Below are 22,730 nucleotides of genomic sequence, written 5' to 3'. Positions count from 1 at the left end.
TACTGATTCCACTTTGTTCTACTACACAAGAAAAATTTGTTTACAGTTCTAGAAAATGGCCAAAACACACTTATATTCTTATAAGCTTATATTCTAAAATAACACAATCTTCCCATAATAAATGAAAAAAGGAGGCTGTTAAAACCTAAATTTAACTTATTTTATTAAAATAAGATAAATCACTAGAACCATGGCTTACAATAAATTCATTTTCTCAGGAGCAGTAAAAACAAAAACCCAAACCATCAAGAAAAACTGTATATATTCAGTTTCCTTGTTATACGAGGTATGACTGTAAAGCGACATGACAAACGGACTTTTTTTTGGGGAGCCAGATACAAATGAAAGATCAATCTTTTTAAACTCATACCTCATATAGTGCATCTCCTGGAAGACAGCTTCAAATTGGTAGGTCACTCTGCTTGCTGAGAGTGGAGAAATATACTGAGAGGAGCATAGCAATTCCTCATTCAAAAGACCGTAATTCCACAACTGGACATCTCATTGGGTGCAAGAAAGAAGTCTGTTAAGTACCAAGGTATCACTCCTTAGGTCAATAATTGCAGCAAGGCTGTATGTATGGCCCCCATTGGAGAACAGTTTATTCCTTCGCATCATTGTTTTCTATGTGCAAAACTATCTGGTAACTTGCCGTCTTTTAAAAGAATTAAAATTCCTTGGCATGATTTAATACTCATTGTAGGAACTCATATCCAGAATTCATTATCCCCTTTTCTCTGGAGCTGGACTGCCGTCTTTGTCCGGAAACATCCTCTAGGACTGGAACTTTTCAGGATCCCCCCACAAAGAATTTTAGCCATTCTTACTATAAAAATGCTAATTAATCCAACAAAAATGATCAACAGAAAATATTGCCAAATAAACACATCCACCTCAGTGGAGGAAAATAAGGCTCAAGGGCATCTATTTTTAAAACTCTGGCTTGTATTGCATCTTGTCTGTTAGTTGTTGGTAAAATGACACCATTATGACACATGACATAAGTGGAAAACATCTCATTGGGCAAACAAACAGTAGAAAAAGGCAACGTGGAGTGATGTCCCTGTAGTACTTGAATTGTAGAAATCTGTAGCAGCTTTTTCTGAAGAAAAAAAAAATTCATCTCATCCATTAAGGTAAGAAAAGCAGAACTTTGGGGACTTTCCTGTTGGGGACGATGGTACAAGATATGCCTAGAAAACCGGGAGTCTCGTGGATGTCAGTGTGCATGAGTTTATGTCCTCTGTGTGCGCTGCACGGTGCAGAGATGGTTCGGAAGCGCTGCGGTTGATTTTCGGTAAAGAATGTTGTAGTAACTCAATGGAAGACAATATCTGAAAAGAGGTAGCAAAAGGGGCAGATTTCAGGCAACTTCAAAATATGTTCAAAATGACATAAAACCAGAACATAAAGGATCTAGAACACACGCCCTCTCCAGCCTGAAGTAGAGGTGAGACCAGAGAATCCCTACCAGCTCAGGATGGCTGGCTAACACGGAAGAAGGACGAGGAAGGGCCTTTCCAATCTCCCATTTTCTGGGGGTCCACCCTTGGGCCCTATGGCAGGCTTAATAGACATAAACCCAAGTGGTACTCAAGCCTCTGAGCAAGTTCACACCTGTGGAAAAAGAGGTCTTTCTTCCTTAACTTTCTTCACACAGTCTGCTACAAGCCTCTTCATGGCTTTGGGGCAATTCTTGTATAGCTTAGTGAGATCTGGAGACACGTACCCTCGACCGACCATAAATATAATCTAAATGAAGAAGAGACAGGAAGGTGTTATTGTAGAAGGTTACCTTTTGTTTCACTAAATCTGGGCCCCCATCTCAAGTCAACTGTTTGAATGGACTTTACTGCTGCTAGCTGCACTCACCTGATCTCGGTTGTTGATGTGTGAATATGGTAGCTCGCCTGTCATCAGTTCATACAGCACAATGCCATAGGAATAGACATCTGATTGAAAGCTGAATGGATTATTGTCCTGCATGCGGATAACTTCTGGAGCCTGAAAAAAAGATTTATCGTTTTCCATAAACATTCTCTGGGGAGGGTTGAGGGACTAGATTATGTTAGAAACCATTTTGCTTTCTATCCAGGAAATGTATTTTGCTCCCATTAATTATGAGAGGAGGCTGAAGGCAGACTTTTCTAGACCTCCATTACAAATAGGAGCTATCTTTTTGGGGAGTAGAGTAGGAAATAATAAAATTGTAGCAGAGAGGAAGAGAATGAAGTCTATTTGAACATGACTGAGTCATACTGGCAAGAGTAGCTGCATGTATAGAAAGCCTGAGAGGGAAGCTGTGAGAAGGGATACCTGGAGTTCACAATTCTGAACTTGTTGAACTTGCACCCTGTAGGTACTAGATAAGTACTTGTTAAATGAATGGATTATGTGAATCTTCCAAGAGCCCCTGTGGAAGAGTTTTACCCAACAGGATCTGACCCCAGTCCATCCACAGCCCGACTGAGAAATTAGGGTTCTGTCCTTGTTTTTCAGCATCTTAAAAGACAGCAAACCATATCATCCAAGATTGGTAAAATCTACCAGTGACCGCAATAGGGTTGAACCCATTAGGCAGATTTTAACAGTGAAGAAACAAGCCATCAGAAACCTCTCTATGGACTGCCTGCCTCCTCTCCCCTTCAGGTGTAAGCCTACTAAATGAGACAACAGAAGACGTTATGTTCAAGCCATTAACTGTGACTAGGCGAACCATCACTTCTCTGTGCCTCAATCTATATACCTGAAAAATGTATGCACAGAGTGAAGATAAATGAGATGTTATTTGTGAGACTGTTTAGAAGTAAAAAAGTCAAGGCTCTATTTCTCATGTAAAGTGCTTAATTTAACATGTGCCTTAAGCTATGACTTTTAGCAGGCTTAGCTGGACAATACAGCTGCTGAAGAAGGGGTGGGAGCTCACATCTGATCAGATGAGTAAGAAAGCTCAATTTAAATGTAGATTATTTCCTTACCATCCAGAGAACAGAGCCTGTTGGCTGTTCCACTTGTTGAGAGCCACTCCATCTAGATTTTACTGTTGCCAAACCAAAGTCTCCTATTTTCACTGTCAGACCTTCATGAAGAAATATATCTAAACGTGTTAAGGAACCCATTTTCAAAAAATCACAAAACTTGAACTGAATCACAAAGTGTAGTCACCTGCCCAGTGCATGATAAATCCCCCACCATGATCTCTCCAACAAGTAATTGAGTCTTCTTCAATACTTTCAGTGATAAGGAATTCACTACCTTACTGAGGAGCGCATTCTGTTGTTCTTTACACTAAATGGAATCTCTACTAGTTGACCCTAAATTTCCTCTCTGGAGCCAAGCAAATTAGCTATAACTCCCTATTTCTTTTTGTCACTTACGATTTTCCTGTTTTTAAAGCTGGTTCATTTGCTCCGTCGCAGTTTGTATTATATAAATAGGTAGTCTCAAGGGTGCATTTGTTGTTCGGTTGTTTTTCAGTTTTGTCTGACTCTTCGTGACCCTTTTTGGGGTTTTCTTGGCAAAGATACTGCAGTGGTTTGCCATTTCCTCCTCCAGCTCATTTTACAGATGAGGAAACTGAGGCAAACAGGGTTAAGTGATTTGCCCAGGGTCACACAGCTAGTAATGTCTGAGGCCAGATTTGAACTCAGGAGGAGTCTTCCTGTATCCTGGCCTGGCACTGTCCACTGCACGACCTAGCTGTCCTAAACCCATATATACACAATTTATATGCACATTTTTCTACAACTAATGCTGTAGCTGAAGTATGGAGTTGATCTGGGGTTCTCAAAAGTAATGTGGGTACAGGGTGGACAGGTTACCATGGACCTCAGTGGTGGTGTTGTCTAGCTAAATTTGGAGAAGCTCATTACCGGGTTGGCCAAAATGGAATTTTTTAATTTTTTTAGCTCTACTGTCTCCAGAAAACTATGTATTACATTAGAGAAGGACATTAACTATGAAACTGTACAAGGAGTACCAATAAAACTACATTCCTTAACTATTCTCTCCTATGTGAGTTTTGGAAAGCCCTTCCTAAACATACCCTGGCCATCCTTCCTTCCTGCTTCTGCATCCCTTTCCATCTCATGACATCACCCCTCACCCTACAAGTTTCATCCTCTGAAAACCTCCCTCATACGTGATCCAGTTCGAGCCTCCAAGCCATACTGTGCATAAGCCAGGAAATTTATTAGCTGGCCTGCACCAGTGAGCCATTCTTGCTTGCTCTTTGTAGCACTGTTGTTATGAGAAAGATCCACGGCTTCTTCATGTGTCCTTCTGGATACTCTACTCTCCCAATTCTTTGGAGAGGATGGTGTGCCATGATTCATAGGCATGGCAGAAGAGTGGTATTTCTCTTTGATAGGGTTCAGAGAACAGTGGGAGGTCATGCTGAGCACTGTTAGGATTTCCCAAATGCAGTCCTCTCATCCACTCCATCCAATTTTGGTGCCAGCGTAATGGCCATTGTCACTAGTGTCTGAGATGGATGTAATGATGAATCAGCTCAATAAGCCGTCTAGCCAAATTAAGATTAGAGTCTGGAAGGGATGAATTCTTTATCCACTTTGCTTTTCCTGGGTAATTTTTAGGCCAAACTCTTTTGAGTAGGTGTGGGTCTCAATTAGAGGCTCTATTGTTTCCCAGGGCTTGATATAATTCATAAGTCATCTGTAAACAGGAGTGACCTGAAAGATCTAATCTGCCAAACATCTCCCCATCGCAGTGGCAAACACCTTTAGTGAATATATGTTTTATACCTTGCTTCATTCATATTGAGAATCAGAGAACTGATGAACAAAACTTCCTGTAGTTACTTCTATCAAGAAATCTCACGTATTCTTAACATATTCACAGGATACATATAATTGGAAGAAAGTCCTCAAGGCTGCATTTTGCTCTACCAAATCAAGTGCTTCAAGAAAAGCAAACAGTAGTCTGTGCACCAGATGTGTCAAACCCTTCCAAGTGCAAATGTAATTGGGAAATACTTGACAAGTAAGAATACAATACAGATAACACTACAATTTAAAACCGTCAAGATAAGGCCTTCAGGGATCCTTATGTCCAGATTAGTGGCTTTATTTCTATTTGAGTTTGAGTACTACTGTAACTGTGAATGGGAACAACTGGAGACTAGTTTATGAAAATATGCCTGACAAATAAAGGACAAAAAAATATAAAAAGGCCGAAGTGTTAACACATTCTTTAAAATCTTTATACCCTTAGTAGCCCAATAAAAACAGCAATGTAGGAAGGGAAAGAGGCAGAGGCTTGCAGTGGTATCCTGAAGAATGAGTGTATCAAAAAGGAAAACAAAGACCAAAGCATGTCAAAGAGAATAATGACACAACATGCTGCCATTTTTTGGACATGGCTGAAAGGCATTCTTAGGGGAAGTCATGTATTTGAAAACTTTAGGTTTACACAGCCACTATTTATCAGGTCTTACTGACTCTGAGGCTGGCTCTTTATCCGTTATGTCATGGTTGGCTCTCCTTTGAAAATACATTAAGTAGAAAAATGAGGATTAACAAACTGAAAATCCATTTTTAAAAAATTCTTTATCCAATTAACCTAAAAGAAGCCCAAAGGAAAAATACATTTTGAAAATTAAAGAAAAAAATAGAAAACAAGAAAGTTTTCTGGTGCCTTTAAAAACCTAACAAAACCGATAAACTTTCTGCTAACTAAATTTTAAAAAGAAAAATAAAATTACCAAAATAAAAAATTAACAATGTTGAATTCACGACAGAAGAAAAAGAATTATCAAGGTCTAGTATACAAAATTACATACTAACAAAACCAGGAGTTTAAGCGAAATAATTACCTACAGAAATTAAAAAAAAAACCCTCAAATTAACAGACTGTGATATAGAGATGTTAATGCAATCTCAGTAAAAATGAACACGCCAGAGACGGGAAAAAAAAGCCTTAGTGCAGGTGGATCTTAATAGGTGAATTCTAGCAAACATTTTAAAGAGCAATTAATACCTATGTGACAAACTATTCTGAATAAGTGAGAAAGAAAGCACTTTACAAAATTCCTTTCACAAGTAAAATATGCTAATACCTAAACCAGAGAAAAATAAAGCAGAGGAAAAAAAAACAACCAAAGATTTTCAATTGAAGGGGAAAAAAAATCTTTGTATCAACTATGTCTGATAAATCTATAAATATCCAAGATAAATACCAAAAGCTATTCCCCAAAAGATAACTGGTCAAAACCTATGAGCAAATTTCTCAAAAGAATTTCAGTATATTAACAACCAAATGAAAGATTGCTCTAAATCACTAATAAGGAAGATGCAAATTGAAACTGAGATTTCACTTCACATCCAGAAAATTGGCCAAAAATGGGAAAAGATGGAAATAGATAATGGTGGAGGTGGTATGGGAAGCGATGCACACTAACATACTGGTCAGGAGCTATGAATTTGTCCATTCGTTCTGGAAGAGCTATTTGGAATTATGATAAAAGGTGATCAAAATTTCCATGCCTTTTAATCCAGAGACCACACTACTAGAAATATACCTCAAGGAAGTAAAATACAGAAAGGTCCTACCTACACCAAAATATCTGAGCAGCACTTTTGTGTTACCAAAGAACTGAAGACATGAACTAATGCAGAATGAATAAACCAGGAATACAATATGCACAGTGACAATAACAAAGATGGAAAGAACAACAAAATGGATCTGAAGATGGCGACTGGTCTGGATCCCAAAGAAGAAATAAGAAGATGTGCCTCCTCGCCTTTACTGGAGATGGGGAGGAGTAGTACGTATGCTATCAAGCATGGTCGATGGGTCAACCAATGATACAGAGCTGGCTTTTTAAACAAAGAAAAGGCTCACTAGGTAGAGTGGAATAGTAATAGATTTAGAAATTAATGTGATATAAAAACAAAAGGCATCAATAAAACTTAAAAATAAAAAATACACCTATACCATAAAAACATCTGAAAATGAGGAAAAATGCACTATTCCTTTCTTATTTTCAAAGACACCCTCAAGAAATGGGTACATAATTTAATTTTTTTTTCCAATTATCAAAGATTTCCCCCCATCCCACCTCCACCATGCAAAAAATAAAGCCCTTCTAACAAAAAAGCATTGTCAAGAAAAAAAAGTCCCTTATTAGCTACATCCAAAAATGTATCTTATTCTGCATCTTAGCTTATCACTTGTCAAAATCATGGGTTGTTGGTGTTCTTGTTCTCTCCTGCTCCCTTCTCTCTGCATCAGTCCATACAAGTGTTCCTGAGTTTCTCTGAAACGTCATTGCTTTATTACACATCACAGGATCACATAAGATTTAGCAGCTGTACTCTGGGAATGTGATATGCCAAAGGATAAAAGAGAAAGGTTCCAACCAGGAATAACTTACCCAGGAAAACTGAGTGTAACCTTACCGGGGAAAAATTGACCTTAAACAAAAGAGGACCTCTGAGCATTCCTTCATGAAAGACCAGAAACACAAAATATAAACATGAGTGAGCAAGAAGAAGAGACTACAACAAAGACGAACGGTTTACATTCTAAAAGAGAGAGATGATGTAAGGGTCTCCTCAGAACCCTAATGTCATCAGAGATCACAGATGGGAGTTAAATAAAATGAAAGGCTTGGGCATGGCAACTATGTTCTAAAAAATTAATTTTCATTGTAGAATGAAAGGAATAACGGATATACACTGACCCTAAGCTGTATTTTGGAAATTGCTATTTTTAATTGAATCCATGATACCATCTTTTTTTGGGGGGGTGGGGGGTATCATTTGTGTCTTCCAAAAGTAGAGAAAGTAAAGGTTAAAAATTACTTGAACTATTCAGGACTTACTATATCTTATATTCAAACTGGCATCTTTGTTATATTTCTCCCATTAGAAGACTATAGAAATCAAGGTAATTTCTACTGGATAAGCCTATTTAAGGCCTGGCTTTTTAGGGTAGCAAAAGCAGTTCCCTGGAAGTCCTTCAGATTCTTCATGGAGCAGAAGAATTTGTTTAACTCCTCAGCCTTTCCTTCCAATGGATTCCCAAAGTACTTCCAAATTTTTTCTCAAACATGTTCATTTTATTTGCTCTATTATATGAAATAATTTTCATTTTGTTTGTACAAAAATCATATCCTGTATAATGAATCCTATGCTCCAACCAAAATGGATGGTTATGCATCCTGATACCTGCACTTTCCGACCTCCATACTTTTGTTCATGCTGTCCTGTTCTTAAGAGATATTCTCCTACTGTTGAAAGCTCAGATTAAATGCCATTTCCTCCAAGAAGTCTTCCCTGATCCCTCCAGTCAAAAGATGATCTTCCCTACTTTGGCTTTAAAGAAGATACATAAAAACAGAGCCCAATGCACTTGATACTTCAGATAGTTATAATCTCTTGTGTTGTCTCTACCTATGAGATTTTAGGCTCCATGAAAACAGGGACTATTTGATCTTTACATCTTTCCTGGTGCCTAGGGAAGTACTCTGTACACAGACAGCCCTTAGTAAGTGTCCACTAAATTGAAATGAATAAAACTCATGGGTTACTTAACCAGAAACATAGCAGATGCCTGTCAAGAAATGGCTTAACAAATGGTTGTACATGAATGTTATGAATACTACTGCATTGTAAGTAATGAGAGAAGCATGACGAAACTTACATAGGAACTCTTTTGGTGCAGTGAGGGGGCACTATGGAGCACTGGGCACTGGGCTGGGAGTCAGGAAGACCTGAGTTCAATCTAGCCTCAGACACTAGCAAGTCACCTGACCCTCGTCTGCCTCAGTTTCCTCATGTGTAAACTGAGGATAAAAGCACCTACCTGCCAGGGCTGTGGTGAGGATCAAACAAGAGGATAAACAGAAAGTGCTTAGCACCGTGCCTGGCACACAGCACTACACAAGAAGATAGCTATTGTTACAATTACATGAACAGATACCAAGTGAAGCAAGCAGATCCAGGAAAACAATACACACAACTACAGTAATGTAACAGAAAACACAACTGAAATGGAATGCTGCAAAATGATAATGGCCAAGCTTGACCCTGAAGAAGAGAAAGGAGAAGCTGCCTTCCCTTGCTCCTCCATGGAAGTGCAGAGACCTTGTGTGAGGTACTGCATGCACTGTAGGACTTTTTCAGATACGTTGTTTAGTTTTGCAGAACTTTGCTTCCCTCTATATAAGGGGATGTTAAAACAATATAACAGTAAAAATTCATTTACAAAAATTAAAATGGTCAAAGTTAGCCACAAAGAGATGAGAAGGCATCACTTGATTCTTTCTGGAGGTGGGGGACTATGAATGTGGAAGATAGAGGACTTTCTGGATGTCTTGGTGGTTTGCTATTTCTTTTTTTTTTAATAAGGGACAGTTCTCTAGGAAATGCAGATGATTTAAAAACAACATATCAATAAATATACATATTTAAAAAATTAAAAGCGACCATGAGAAAGTCAGGTTTTGTACACTGATGCTGGGACAACTGTACAGGAAGAAATAGAAAGATAAATGTCCAGCCTTCTACTGTGTAGTCATTCCTCAGCTGTATGAAGACTTCTTCTAGCTCCACGGAGAACTGACAAAGTATACTTGGATCTTCTTAATCGTGGAACCTTCCACATTAATCACATTAAACTACATAATTAAAGGATACTATTTGATTTCATGTCTCTGTGGATGATGTTCTTAGCATGTAAATAACTGTAAAAGAAAAAAAAAGCTTGTAAAAATATGTTCATCCTACATGTGATATAGAATCAGGTGGCATTACCAGATTACCACAGAAAGCAAAAGCTGCAAAGAGCAAATAAGGAAGCGGGGTTGTTTTATCAAAGAAGTGACTTTACAAGGAGTTCTTTCAGAGGCTTCAGTAACCAAACTAACTCACTTAGGGTCTGCAACCTCCCTATCTTACATCAAATGGTGTCCGAGTACAGTACTAGGGCAAAGAACCGGTCAGCACAGCAAGGTCACTGAAACTTTAAGGCAGGCAGCGAAAGGCCACTGAAGCGCCAAAGGACCTGAGAGGTCATCTTCTTTTAAAGGGGCTGTCTATGCAGCATTTAGTCACCATAATGCCCAGAGACAATGGACATTTCTGTCGACTTGGTCAGGAAATTCATTATTGTATACTGGACATCAAAAAGAATTGCAAACCCAAAGTCTTACTACTACCGTTTCTTCAAAATAAAGACAAGCAATAAAAAGGTAGAGTTTAATCCCACTTCACTATAGAAGATCACACCATAATCCTAGGATGATCACCGATGTAGAACTTCAGGGCTCAACTCAAAGGCCAATTAATCCAATCCCCTCATTTTAAGAATGAGAAAACTGAAGCCCAAGGAGGGTCCATGTCTAAGGCCAATGTCGCAGAGACATTATTTGTCTGTTTTCCTATGGGAAGCCAATCAAACATATGTTCCTGCCTCAACAAATACTTGGTCTGTTCTAAAAACAACCCTAGTGGATTTCCCTCTTCTAGCTTGGAGCTTCTTTGCCTTTTTTTGTTTGATAAGTTTCCCTACCTCAGAAATGCCCAAAGTTTTTGATCTTTCTAAACAAAATTATCATTACAGTCAACTGTGACCAAAGCATGACTAAACCTGCTCTAGGGGTCCAGCAGACCTTCTTCCCTGAGCTAGGGAGGGGGAGATATCGCTGGCTGAAAGGCTCAGCTTGGAATCAGGATTGAACCCAGGCTCCAAAGTGTACAAGACACTGGGCAAGTCCCTCCACCCTTCTGAGCAAACTTTACAGTCAAGATAGCATTTATTCTGCTGCCCACAGGGTTGTCATGAGGAGAACACATTCTAAAGACTACAAGTTTCTGTCATTACTGACCATGGGCCAAAGAGAACCCAAGCAGCCTTCCTCAGCAGTGACGTGGTGGCAGCACCGGGCTTCCCAAAAGCACCCTCAGAGAGGGTGGGGTTTGCTGGAGTCTTTGTGACAGCCAGGGGTAGAATAAGGCACAGGGAGTGGGTGAGAGGGTTGGAAAACACATCAATGACGGGGTAATGTTAATCTCTGAAGAGGTTTCATTTGTTGTAACTTATTTTCACCTTGAGGCTGGTTTTCAGTCTATTCACACAAAGTCCTTAGATACAGATTTTATTTGTACATATTATATGTAACATTTACGTAAATTCTAAACATCAATACATATTAAATGTCTTTTCAAAACTAGGAATATTTTGAGTAAGTCAGTATTTAGTCTCCTAAAGTACTTACTCCATTCCTTGTGCTGTCTGCCGGGCAATGTCAATAAGCTGGAACATCTGAAATTTGGTCTCCTGGACATGGAGGTGTTTATAAAGACTGCTCCCCTCACACCACTGGGTCACAATTGCCAGGTTATCTTTAGTCATATAGCCCATGAACAACAGAATGTTAACATGCCTGGTTTTTCTAAAGAAAAATATAAAGAGGAAAAAAAATTCCCATTATCCTTATGAAATAACATCAAAACAAAGGAGATTATTGACAGACTTTAGGGAATTCAAAGCCATAGCATCAAAGCACTGTAGTCTAATTAGAAAACTTCAACCTAAGAATTGTCTCTCTACTTAACGACCTCTCTGATCTGGGGCAAATCAGTGAAGCTCTCTGGGCTTTTTATTCCTGATGTGTAAAATGAGAGATGAGACATTTCAACATTTACTACAAGGGGTACAGGGATAAAAATAACACAGTCCTTACCCCCAAGAGCTTTGAGTCCACTGGAAGGAAGGGGAAAGCAGATCCCAGCAAGGTGGGGGGGAGGGGCAAGATGGGGGAAGAGGGCCAGAATGGTTTCTCAGCAGAGGATAAGGGGGCCAGGCTGTGTGTGCGTTAGCTGACCTCTGAGTTTGACCTACTGTAAGGAAGCACTATATACTCACTAAGACAATTAACCTGTGGAACGTTTTCACAGAACGAATCCCACACATTTGGCAGAAGGGTCTCTGAAACGAGACAACAGAACTTCTCTGCTCACCTTAAGACGGCCACTTCGTTCCTGAAAGCCTGAAACTGTTCTGGGGTTGGATCAATGACCTTTAATATCTTCACAGCAACGTCTCCTGCAAATCAACTTAAAGTCAACATGACAAAAAGGAATGCTTTTTACTTCACGTTGTCATCCACGTGACAGAGCAGGGAACTTCCATCTAAGGAGGCGGTCACAACAATACAGGCTCTGCTACAAATGGTTCTTGTGAGTGATTTTCTTAAGTCTCATTTCTGATCCTGGTGCCCTCCTTACTTGATAAAAACACCAACGGCTTTCTACCGTCTCCAAGACCCAAAATGGAAGCCTCTCATCACTTGGCCCCTTCCCATTCAATTATACTTAGCTCACCTTCACACCCTACGCAGACCAGTGACACTCCACTTGCCAACTTTCTGTAGGAAGCCTTCCTTCCACTCACTCCACCTCTTCTATGTGCCAGCTGTTTGCCTGCTGTTTCCCTCAACAGAATGCAAGCTCCTCAAGGGCAGGGGCTGTGCTTTTGTCTTTAGGTCCCTGGCACTTCTCACAGTGCTTGGCACACAGTGAGCACTAAATAATGCTTTGTCCTTCTCCTCTTAAGATGCACGTCCTTTCTCCACATGCCCCACCCCTGAAGCCTTCCTGAGTTCCCCACCAACCACCCGACCACCCCCCCTTGTCTGTGAGTTCCCAGAGCACTGTGTTACTGGTTTAGTGTCTTGTACACACTGCTAATCTTTACGATCTGGGGGGCTTGGGAGGGAGCAGTGTCCTATTTCCCCTGCTGAAGCTTTGCAAGGCCAGAAGATGTCAAACATCTTTATAGCCTTGCATAGAGCTGAGTACACAGTAAGTCACCTGCCGTCATACACTATGTATGTATGAGTGCAATGCAAATATGTTCTTTGTGGATACACTGGGGTGGGGGGGAGAGGGAAGCCTCTGGAAAACTTTAAGGCCTTTCAGCTCATGGGAACTTTTGTGTGTTGAAGAAACCAACATTCTACATTCCTTTTGGGATAGCAAAATTTTGTGTCTAAAGAATTTCTTCATTAAATATAGTCAAATTTCCCTAGAAAGGAACATGTCCTTAAAAAATTATAAAAAGTAGCAGCAGCTGCTTTTTTACAAATGGCACCAACTAAAATGACACAATTTGCAAATTCATGATTCAAAGCCCTGTGAAATCAATCTGAATGAACTAGTCAATAAACAGTTCCCAAAGGCCCAGAATGGGCAAGTCCTTGTTCTTGGAGCAGCTGTTTTCTATTTCCAAAGCCCAAGGAGGAAGAATGAAACTGGCATAAGAAACAGTCAGTTACTTCATACAACACCTGAAGCACCTGCAGGATCCTTGGGCTGCTGCAAAGCTCTGCTGGCTCTTGGGACCTAATTCTTGATGCTTTTTTAAAAATTCAATTCTATTTTACTTTCAGAACCAAACTCTCCCCCTTCCGACACTGAGAAGGCAACAAAGACAAAGCCTTAGAGTCGAATGCTAGAAGTGCATGGGATCCCTGGAAAGCCCAGTGGGCATGGAGTCAGAAGTTGGGCACTGGAGGCCTGCCTCTGCTCTATAGCGGTCGTGCACTCATGATAAGTCTCTTCATTTAGCTAAGCCTGTTCACTGTCCCAGAAAACAAGGCCAATAACTACGGTTCTGCCTGCCCCGGGCTTCTGGTAAAGAAAGTATGTGTACATGTCCAAGTATGTGAGGTGCTGTTATTACTTGTTAATAAAAATAACAGCAGGAAGAGTAAAACAGAAAAAGAACTTTCCCCTTTATCATTTTAAAAGTCATAAAATCTTCCCCCTCCACAAAAGTACTATTACCATGCTTTACTGTGGCCCCGGTAACCTTGGACTAGGACAGTGAGTGAAGGCCCTGGCAGGTCCTACCACCCGAAAAGGCCTGAGTATCGACTTTGCCTCTGAGGAGCAGTAAGATGAGGGCAGCAAGCCGGACTGGCCAAAGGAGAACGTAGGCCTGTGAAACCAGCCATCCCTGAGGTCTTGTAAAGCCCTCCTAGTCCCCTCGGAGGTCTTTTTAGTTCTCACAACAAATACACGAGCTACAATCCTAGTTTAGCCATACCACCATATTAATAGACTCCTGCACTCTCAGCATCATCTCCTGAAATTATACTGAATACTCACCTCAGCAGGATTTAGCAGATGCCATATTTGTGCTTTGGGCATCATAAATATAGCAAGTTAGATGGATTTTTTTTAAAAAAAATTTGTGTAAGATAGCTCCTAAAGTAATTAATTATTCATTACGAAAACTGAACTTTGTACTTCTAGATTCGAGACTTACACTGGACCACTAATAGTATGGTCACCTATTACTGGAATCTAATACCATACAAATAAGTTATGATTTATTACTATTGATTATCAGACTTTTGAACAAGGATGTTATGGTAAATTTAAGCTTGTATTTATATTCTGTGTTTGGTCTCATTATTCCAAATGGAATTTGAAATTTAAATTTAAATTACAGTTGAACATTTCACTTATCTGGAATAGGTGGAATGAAGGGGCTTTTCCAAATAGGTGGGTTTTCCAGGTTCCTGAAGTTGAGCCCTTTTTAGGAGCAAAATTTATTTTAATTTTTCCAAATGGAAACTTATCTAAAATGTATTAGACACTTCCTTGCATTCTTAAGTATAGTATATTGGACCCAATATATCCTTTTTGTAATGACTTATGGCCATTACCATGAACAACAATTCTCATAAACAAAACATTTTTAACCTCAAGGTAAAATTTGAAAATTGCACCCTCTGTACATCTGTCACTTAGGGACAATGAACAATGAACCTCCACCATGACACATCTAACTTGACAATGCAAAATAAACTTTTATGTGCCATCAATGTTAGAACTTCAAGGCTTTGGAAATATGAACATTTATAAATGTTAGAGGTTGCTGCCTGCTCCACCTGTTCCTAGAGAAGGTAACTACTGTGTAAAAATCATACTCACCGTGCCATTTACCCTTGTACACTGTCCCAAATGAACCCGACCCTATTCTGGTTGATAGCATGACTTCACTGGCTTCTATTTCCCAGTAATAACTCGAATCTCTCTGTCCACGTGGCCTCTGGAACAAGTAAATATGTCAGAATATAACATGGGCAAATAAACCCACGGATGACCACCAGCATACATCTTGTTTCTGAACACTAGTGTGCAAAAACAAATGATGTCAAACACTGAAATTCAAGTCTCCCCAACATACATTATAAAAGCCTTCAAATTAAACTGCTGGCTTTCTCTTTTATAGCCTGTGCTATATATTCTATCCTTCTCCCCTTCCTACCAAAACTCTGGCCTCTGATCCCAGGACCCCCCTGGACTCAGACAGGTTAAGATTTCCCCCTGCCTTTCTTGGCCCAGGCTGCGCTGTCACTTCCTGGACATTCCCCACCATGCTGCCAGATTTCTACCTCCCCTTTATGTTGCCTCTTCCCTCATTAGAATGTAAGCTCCTTAGAGACAAAGACCATCTGGCTTTCTTCAGTTTTTATCCCTAGTGTTAGGCACATAGTAAGCACTTAAAAAATGTGGTATCCTTCACTATTTTGAAACAATAAATCAAGCTGACCATACTTACAATTTTATTTTTCTCTTGTGTACCGGATCCTGGGGCTCTTTCTCTGTGTGCTGGAACAGGGGTTTTGGACTGAGACCAGCCAGTTGGACTCAGGTTGTTTGGACTACTGGACAGAGCTGAAGGTGAGGCTTAACACAAAAAGACAAAGGCAATCGGGATACACATGAGCCAATAGGAAATTCAGAGTGATTTAAAGAAAACATTGCTACTGTTTGTTATTTGAGGACATACAAGTACCTGATTCACTGTGACTTCGAATTGCATCCTAATAGAAAAAAGAAAAAAGAAAAAATGATTAGCTTTTACCCTAGAATAGAGTACCTAGTGGAAAGGGGCAGGGAAGGGAAGATAGGCAAAAATGGAAAAAGGATTGTGAAATGTCTAGAATTCAAAAATTATAAAAACATAACCTGAGTGATTCTCTTTTGACTAAACAGAACAAATGTAAGTGACCAACAATATCCTTCAAGAGCTTTACTCCAAGGAATAAAATAGTTTATATTAATTTGCTAATTCCAGGAAACCATCCCCCCACCCCCAAGCAAAAGACTGAAGAAATGTTAGCCAAGTAAAGTGGCCTTTTCTTTAGTCAGATCCTAATTTTCTTTTTAATCCTAATTTTTCTGGGTTCAGTGAAACATGGAGCACAATTCAAAACCATCAGGGACTATTCTAACTCCATGTAGGCATTCAGTGCCATCCAAATGCAGGTTTGGAAGTGGACAGTGATGGCATGGGGAGAAGTGACTGGGCCTTGTTCTCAGAGTGGCACAGTCTGGCCTAGAGAACAGGTCTCCTGACTTCTAGTCCAGTCCTCCTTCCACTGTACCAGGAAGCCTTCTCCAGCTGAGGAACAAGGTCCAATCCCCACCAGAATTCCATCTTAAATAAAAGACCTCATGGAGTGGCTCTGTATACTATGGCACTTTAGACCTTGTTTTGAAGGCTTGCTTCTGTGACTAGTATTCAGAACTAATGAACAGAAATCTCAATTTGAAGGATAACACAAGTTTCATTTACTTCTCATTCTCATATAAAATGACTCCATTTTCTCCTCATGAATACCCACTGCTGATAACAAAACATTTCTATTTTATATGTGTAAGTAACTACAGTAGTAAGTAGTTATAAAAATAGGTAAAATGCTTAACATTCAGATTTTTGGCAAGAAAAAAACTAAACAAGGGCAAATAAACATCTTTAAACAATCCTAACACCAAAATAAAGCTATTTTTATATTCATGGGTTCCTCGAGCTCTTAGCAAACTGTTTCTCTAAATGCTTTGAGACATTCTGAGATTTGAATTCTGTCCCAGTCTTAGACCTATTACCTGCTTCCTGCTCTTCTAACAGCTGACCCCACTACAAAACCAATCTACTCATTTTAATTATCTAAAGCACATCATAATCCAAACTAGAGCAAAGATTTCCTGTGTGCTAAGATGAGCTTTACTCCAGTGCCTTCCTCTCTTGAACCTAAAGCCATCAGGCACTCCCAAAGGCTATACTGCTTTGTCCTCTCAGAACCTGTCAATTAAAAGGAATTGTAAATACTAAAATTTAAATAAAACACAATATGCACTAGAAAAATTGTAAATAACTAGAAAAAAGGAGAAACTGAACCTGAGTCCAAAAAACAGGAATGATTAAGATTATTATGGTAGTCATTTCTAACAGAAACACTTGAATTTTCCTCTTCTGAAATTTTCCTCTGTTACTAAAACTGCTTAGAGAGGAAGAACCTCTGTGATAGAATCATTCATTCAAATGAGCACATCCAAAGTCTGGAGCCAAGCATTTTATTAGACGGGCGTGAGAGCGTAGCTTTCATTTTAAGTTACTAGCAACAGCAGCTGGTGGGGCAGATGATCCTAACAGTAGTTATCTGGAGGCTAGAATGAATACATTGCCACTTAAAATGGCACGTGCTTGCCAAGAGTTTTCTGGTGTTGACTGACAAAAATAAAGCAGCAACCAAACTATCAATGAAAAGACATACATGGCTTATAAATGAGACACAAACAATTTACGAATGCTATAGTAACCAATCAGAGAAGAATTAGAGTTTCAAGTTAAAAAAAAAAAAGGAAAAAAAATATAAGATTTGCATGTGCTGACATATGTGAAATTAAGCAAACAAACAAATTAACAAGACAGCACAGACATTCCCTACGGCAGGTAACCTTTCAAGCCCCTACAGGAATGTTAGAAGTTGTGGAAACTAGTGTGGCAAGAAATTCACGAGTTCAAATTCTGTCCTGCCTCGATCCTATGCTATGTGGCACAGTCTGGGCAGTCCTGTTAATCACAAGAAAGCAAAGGCACGAAGAAGAATACCTACTCTTGCCCTCAAACATGACCGTCTGCACCACGCCCTGGGAGAAGTGTTCAGGCTGCTATTCTAGTCCAAAGCAATGAGAAATAAAAAAGAAGAAAGAACACAGGGAGCATTTGAGTGTTTGCAGTCACTATGAAAGAGGTACTAGAAAGAAAAGGAAACAAAAACACCCCACCAGGAAGGCGAGAAAAGAAAAAGCAGCTGGCAGCCAAGCACTGGGCACTTCACTCAGTGCAGAACCCCTCCCCAAATGCGATACTCCAAATCCTGCAACTTGTTCCCAGACTTATAGCCGCCTTCATGCCTTGCAGAAAACTGGCCCTTCCTTCATCCCCAACACAGAAGGCCCAAACACCAGCATTCCTTAATATTAATGCACTAGCTCAATACCTGCGCAAGTTTGGAAAAGAAACGTTCACACTAGGATTTCTCTAAGCATTTCTTTGATGCCTCTCTCCCAACATTACCACACACATTACTCAGCTGGGCAAAAGATGTTACAAAAGAAGCAGAGAAACTTTAAACATAAAGGGAAATTAGAAACCATTATGATATTTCTAGTGTGAAATCCAACACTGATATCTAACTTAGAAAATAAAATCTCTTCCTATTTGAGAGTGCTAAGCAATTTTTATTTGAAGTAGTCCCGTTACCTCTATAATCCGACTGTCCACTGGCATGGTGGTGCTGACCATATGGACATTTGGGGTAGATGTAGACCTCTGCCTCTGGGAAAGGGAGCCCTCTGAGGATGGTGATGACGTGCTGAACGTGAAGGCGTGGGGCGTGGAATACCTGTGCTGGGAACTAGCAAGGAGGAAAAGGGGGCTCAGTAATCTTTAAACTTTGCCATATGTAAAATATATTTGCATTGCTTTCCTCATAAAGATGTTTGGAGACAAACTGCAACAAGATTTTATATAGATGCCTATAGCTCAAGCCTATAAATGAAAAAGATTAGTTTCTTTGGCAAAATTTTCCATCATTTTAGTAAGAAAAATTTTCAGGTACTAGCCTATTGAAATGCCATAAAATCCTAAGAACAGTGGGGTACATATAATGATAATAATACATTTTTTCCTCTTAAATAAATCATTTATACTTATTAATCCAGAATGTTAAAGCATCTTCAGGAAGAGAAAAGTATTTGCCAACCAATTTAGCTAGTTGAAACTTGCCCAATTTAATTTACAGGCTAAATTAAAGGGCTTTACAGAAAATTTTGACAGTTGGTAAGAGGTAAGACCTGCCTAGCATGTTCAGAAAAAAGGTTAAGGCATCAGACATTATTTAACTTTTAACTCCCCTCCTCCCAACAGGCTTTCACCTTAAAGTAACTGCTAAAACAGCTTCTCAATTGTGATTACAAATTGTGAAATCAGTTGTCAGACCCCTTAAAAATAACCACTTTCTGAACCTCCAACAGTTTTTATCAAGTATAGCTGTAATTTTCATTAGTTGCTCTAAGGATTCGTTTGTGCTCTGTTCACACTAATAAAATAAATCCCCTGTCAAACATGGTAATCATAAAAGGTAAAAACAATTCTAAGCTTCCTTAAGGGGAAATGCCCTTTTTGCATAGAGAAATTAATTACCTAAATACTCCAAATTATTCAAATTATGCCATCTGAGGGCCCGGCCCCTCAATTTGAGGGTTCAGCTGACCAGTGCCATGTCAGAAGGAATGGTTTTCAAAGACAACTGCTCTCTTGATTAGAGTAAAATGAAAAAAAAAAAAAACGCATTTCACTTCTGTTTCTTAAGAACAACTCCATTCTAAACAGGAGTTTAAGATATTACACAGACGACAAGTACTCTGATATACTCAAACACATTTGGAGTACAGCTTCTTGGCACCCAGAAATCTTCCTGGTAAAAATCACAGCATCATAACACCAAAAGAAATATCCACAAGTGCCAAATGCCCGGAGTGCAGCAAAAGCAAGGCCATGCTTCTGAGTCTACTGCAGACTCCACCAAACTGCTGGGCACAAGACCAGACCATCTCTCCAACTTCACAACACATGTACAAACTTAAAGAAATGTCATGATGCATAATAATTGTGAAAAGTGAATTGGTTTAAGTTTATACATAAAATATGACCCTAAACATTTTCAACCTTTAAGAAAATCACTCCTACTATTTTGGGAGGTTTCATATTCTGCATTAATTTTAGGTAGTTTTACAAATGAATTCTTTACTACATTAAATATCTATGTCTCCAACTCTCACAAAATTTGACTCGATTTTCAAGATTCAATCAGTTGAAGAAGCTATATTACTTACATAAGTCAGTAAGTCTCACAAGGCCAATAAAGTAGAACCCTGAGAACTATGTCTTTGGAACGATGTCCCAAAGTCACAGAGTACAGCAGAAACGGGCAGAGTTGGAATAAAAGCGGAAACAGGAGTGGACTTGGAATAAAAGTGTATCTGCTAAAAAATGGGCATAACCCTACTTCTGTTACCTAAGTTGTAGTTGTGACCTAAGTGTTTTATAAACTTTGCAGTAGTGAATAAATATGTACACATATGAATGTTCCTTATCCTATGGAGCCCGAGGGAAGTAATGGCAACTGGATGCAGTAAATACAATGTACACGATTCTACTCTAAAATTCGGTGTCTTTCACTTTTCTATTTTAGTCATACCCATGTTCTGGCAGGATATGCTTCCATGTGAATAACATGGAGTATGAGTAAATGTGCTTAGTGCTATAGAAAGTGACTTATGATAGAGAAATTCCATTTAAAATAACTACAGACAGTATAAGATACTTGGGAGTTTATCTGCCAGGACTCACAAAAGAACTCTATAAATACAATTACAAAACACTCTTCACACAAGTAAAGACAAATCTACATAACTGGAGATACGTTCATTATCATCGGTAGACTGAACTAATAAAAATGGCAACACTACCTAAATTTACTTATTCAGTGCAATACCAAACTACAAAGAATGAGTTTATAAAACAAAAAAAAATAGTAACAACATTCATCCAGAAACAGAAAGGGTCAAAAATATCAAAGGAATCGAAAAAAACCCGAAGGAAAGGGTCCTAGCAGTACCAAATCTCAACCTATACTACAAAGTTGTAATTGTCAAAACAATCTGGTGTTGGCTAAGAAATAGAAAGGTTCATCAGTGGAACATACACATAACATACATAAGCAAATGGGCAAAGATTCCAGATACTGGGACAAGAACTCACTACTTGACAACAACTGTTGGGAAAACTGGAAAGCAGTCTGACAGAAACAAAGCATGGACTAACATCTCACGCCATATATCAAGATAAGCTCAAAATGAGTACATGATTTAGACATAAAGGGTGATATCATATCATAAGCAAATTAGTGGAGCATGAAAGAAGCCACCTGTTACATCTATGGATGGGGAAGAGTTCATGACCAAACAAAAGGCAGAGAGGTTCATAGGAGGCAAAATGTATAAATTTGATTATGTGATATTAAATAAGATTTTATACTAACAAAACCAATGCTGTTAAAATTGGGGAAAAAAGGAAGATGTTGGGAAAAAAAAAATCTTTGCAGAAAATTCTCTGATGAAAGTCTCATTTATCAAATTTGCAAGAATAAGAATTGTGCCCAAACTGATAAATGATAAAAAGACATGATTAGCACTTTTAAGAAGGAAAAAAATCAAAGTTATTAATAGCCATGTGAAAAATGCTCTAAATCACATAATTAGAGGAATACAATTTAAAACAACTCTGAGGTACCACCTCACATCCATCAGATTGACTAAGATGACCAAAAAAAAGGAAAATGACAAGTAAATTTAGGGACACTAATGCACTGTTTGTAGAGCTGTGTTCTGGAGAACAATTTAGAACTATGCCCAAAAAGTTATTAAATGGTGCATACCCTTTGACCCAGCAATACCATTACCAAGTTTATACCCCAAAGACATCAAAGAAAGAGGAAAAGGACCCATATATTAAAAAATATTTATAGCAGCTCTTTTTGTGTTGGCAAAACTGGAAACTGAGGGGAGGTCCATTAATAGGGGAATGGATGAACAAGTTGTGGCATATTAATGTAATGGAATACTACTGTGCTCTAAGAAATGATGGAAGATGGTTTCAGAAAAACCTGGGAAGACTTGTATGAACTGCTGTGGCGTGAAGTGAGCAGAACAAGGAGAACAATTTATACAGTAACAGCAATGTTGTAAAGATGATCAACTTTCAAAGACTTAGTAACTGACCAACCACAATTCCAAAGAAGTCATGATGAAACATGCTGTTCTCTATCTGGGAAGAGAAGTGCTGGACTCACAGAGTGCAGACTCAAGCATATTTTCTTCTCTTTCTTTCCTTTTCTTGGCACGGCTAAAGTAGAAACTTTGCATGACTATACCGATTTGCAATGGGTTTTGTTTTTCTTGCCTCCTCAGTGAGTGGGGGACGGAGGGAATTTGAAACTGAAAATAAAGTAAAACTGAATTTAGGAAAAAAAGAAAAACGTGATTTACCTAATGGGGATCTGGGAAACAGACTCTCGCATCCGACGCACTGTTAGGGGAGGTAGTGCTGGTACACCACTCTCACCAACACTGGAATTTGGAAACAACCTAAATGAAGTTGGATAAAGAAAGGTTTAGTTATTATTACTGCAATATAGAGAAACACTACCTTCCATCTGACTTAGTGTCTCTACTTTTTGCAAAAGTACGAATTGCTTTAAACCCCAAAACGACCCAGCCACATTCAGGTTTTTCCACTCTTATTCAAAACTTCTGCAAAGTGAGGCACATACAGTACCTTCA

The 22,730-nt window shown here is 39.0% G+C and overlaps 1 protein-coding gene across 2 annotated transcripts in view; it reads right to left on the bottom strand.

The window, feature by feature from the left end:
* Window positions 1-138: 138 nt before the first annotated feature.
* RAF1 (Raf-1 proto-oncogene, serine/threonine kinase) overlaps window positions 139-22,730 on the bottom strand; it is a 72,311-nt gene continuing 49,719 nt past the window's right edge. Inside the window, exons 6-18 of one of the 2 annotated variants that reach the window (XM_036738750.1) lie at window positions 22,437-22,535; window positions 18,589-18,742; window positions 17,939-17,998; window positions 15,835-15,862; window positions 15,598-15,725; window positions 14,967-15,084; window positions 11,985-12,069; window positions 11,240-11,416; window positions 9,660-9,706; window positions 2,979-3,097; window positions 1,873-2,004; window positions 1,618-1,752; window positions 139-1,334 (exon numbers count right to left, since the gene is read on the bottom strand). In XM_036738750.1, coding sequence (XP_036594645.1) covers window positions 1,194-1,334; window positions 1,618-1,752; window positions 1,873-2,004; window positions 2,979-3,097; window positions 9,660-9,706; window positions 11,240-11,416; window positions 11,985-12,069; window positions 14,967-15,084; window positions 15,598-15,725; window positions 15,835-15,862; window positions 17,939-17,998; window positions 18,589-18,742; window positions 22,437-22,535 — 1,423 coding nt within the window. In that variant the 3' untranslated portion in view covers window positions 139-1,193. The remainder of the gene's footprint in view (window positions 1,335-1,617; window positions 1,753-1,872; window positions 2,005-2,978; window positions 3,098-9,659; window positions 9,707-11,239; window positions 11,417-11,984; window positions 12,070-14,966; window positions 15,085-15,597; window positions 15,726-15,834; window positions 15,863-17,938; window positions 17,999-18,588; window positions 18,743-22,436; window positions 22,536-22,730) is intronic. The other variant, XM_036738752.1, reaches the window with a different exon arrangement.

The sequence above is a fragment of the Trichosurus vulpecula genome, chromosome 9 (genome assembly GCF_011100635.1).
Source record: "Trichosurus vulpecula isolate mTriVul1 chromosome 9, mTriVul1.pri, whole genome shotgun sequence".
NCBI lineage: Eukaryota > Metazoa > Chordata > Mammalia > Diprotodontia > Phalangeridae > Trichosurus > Trichosurus vulpecula.
Note: the sequence above shows the minus strand (reverse complement) of the source record. Positions and strands in the feature narration are given on the sequence as shown.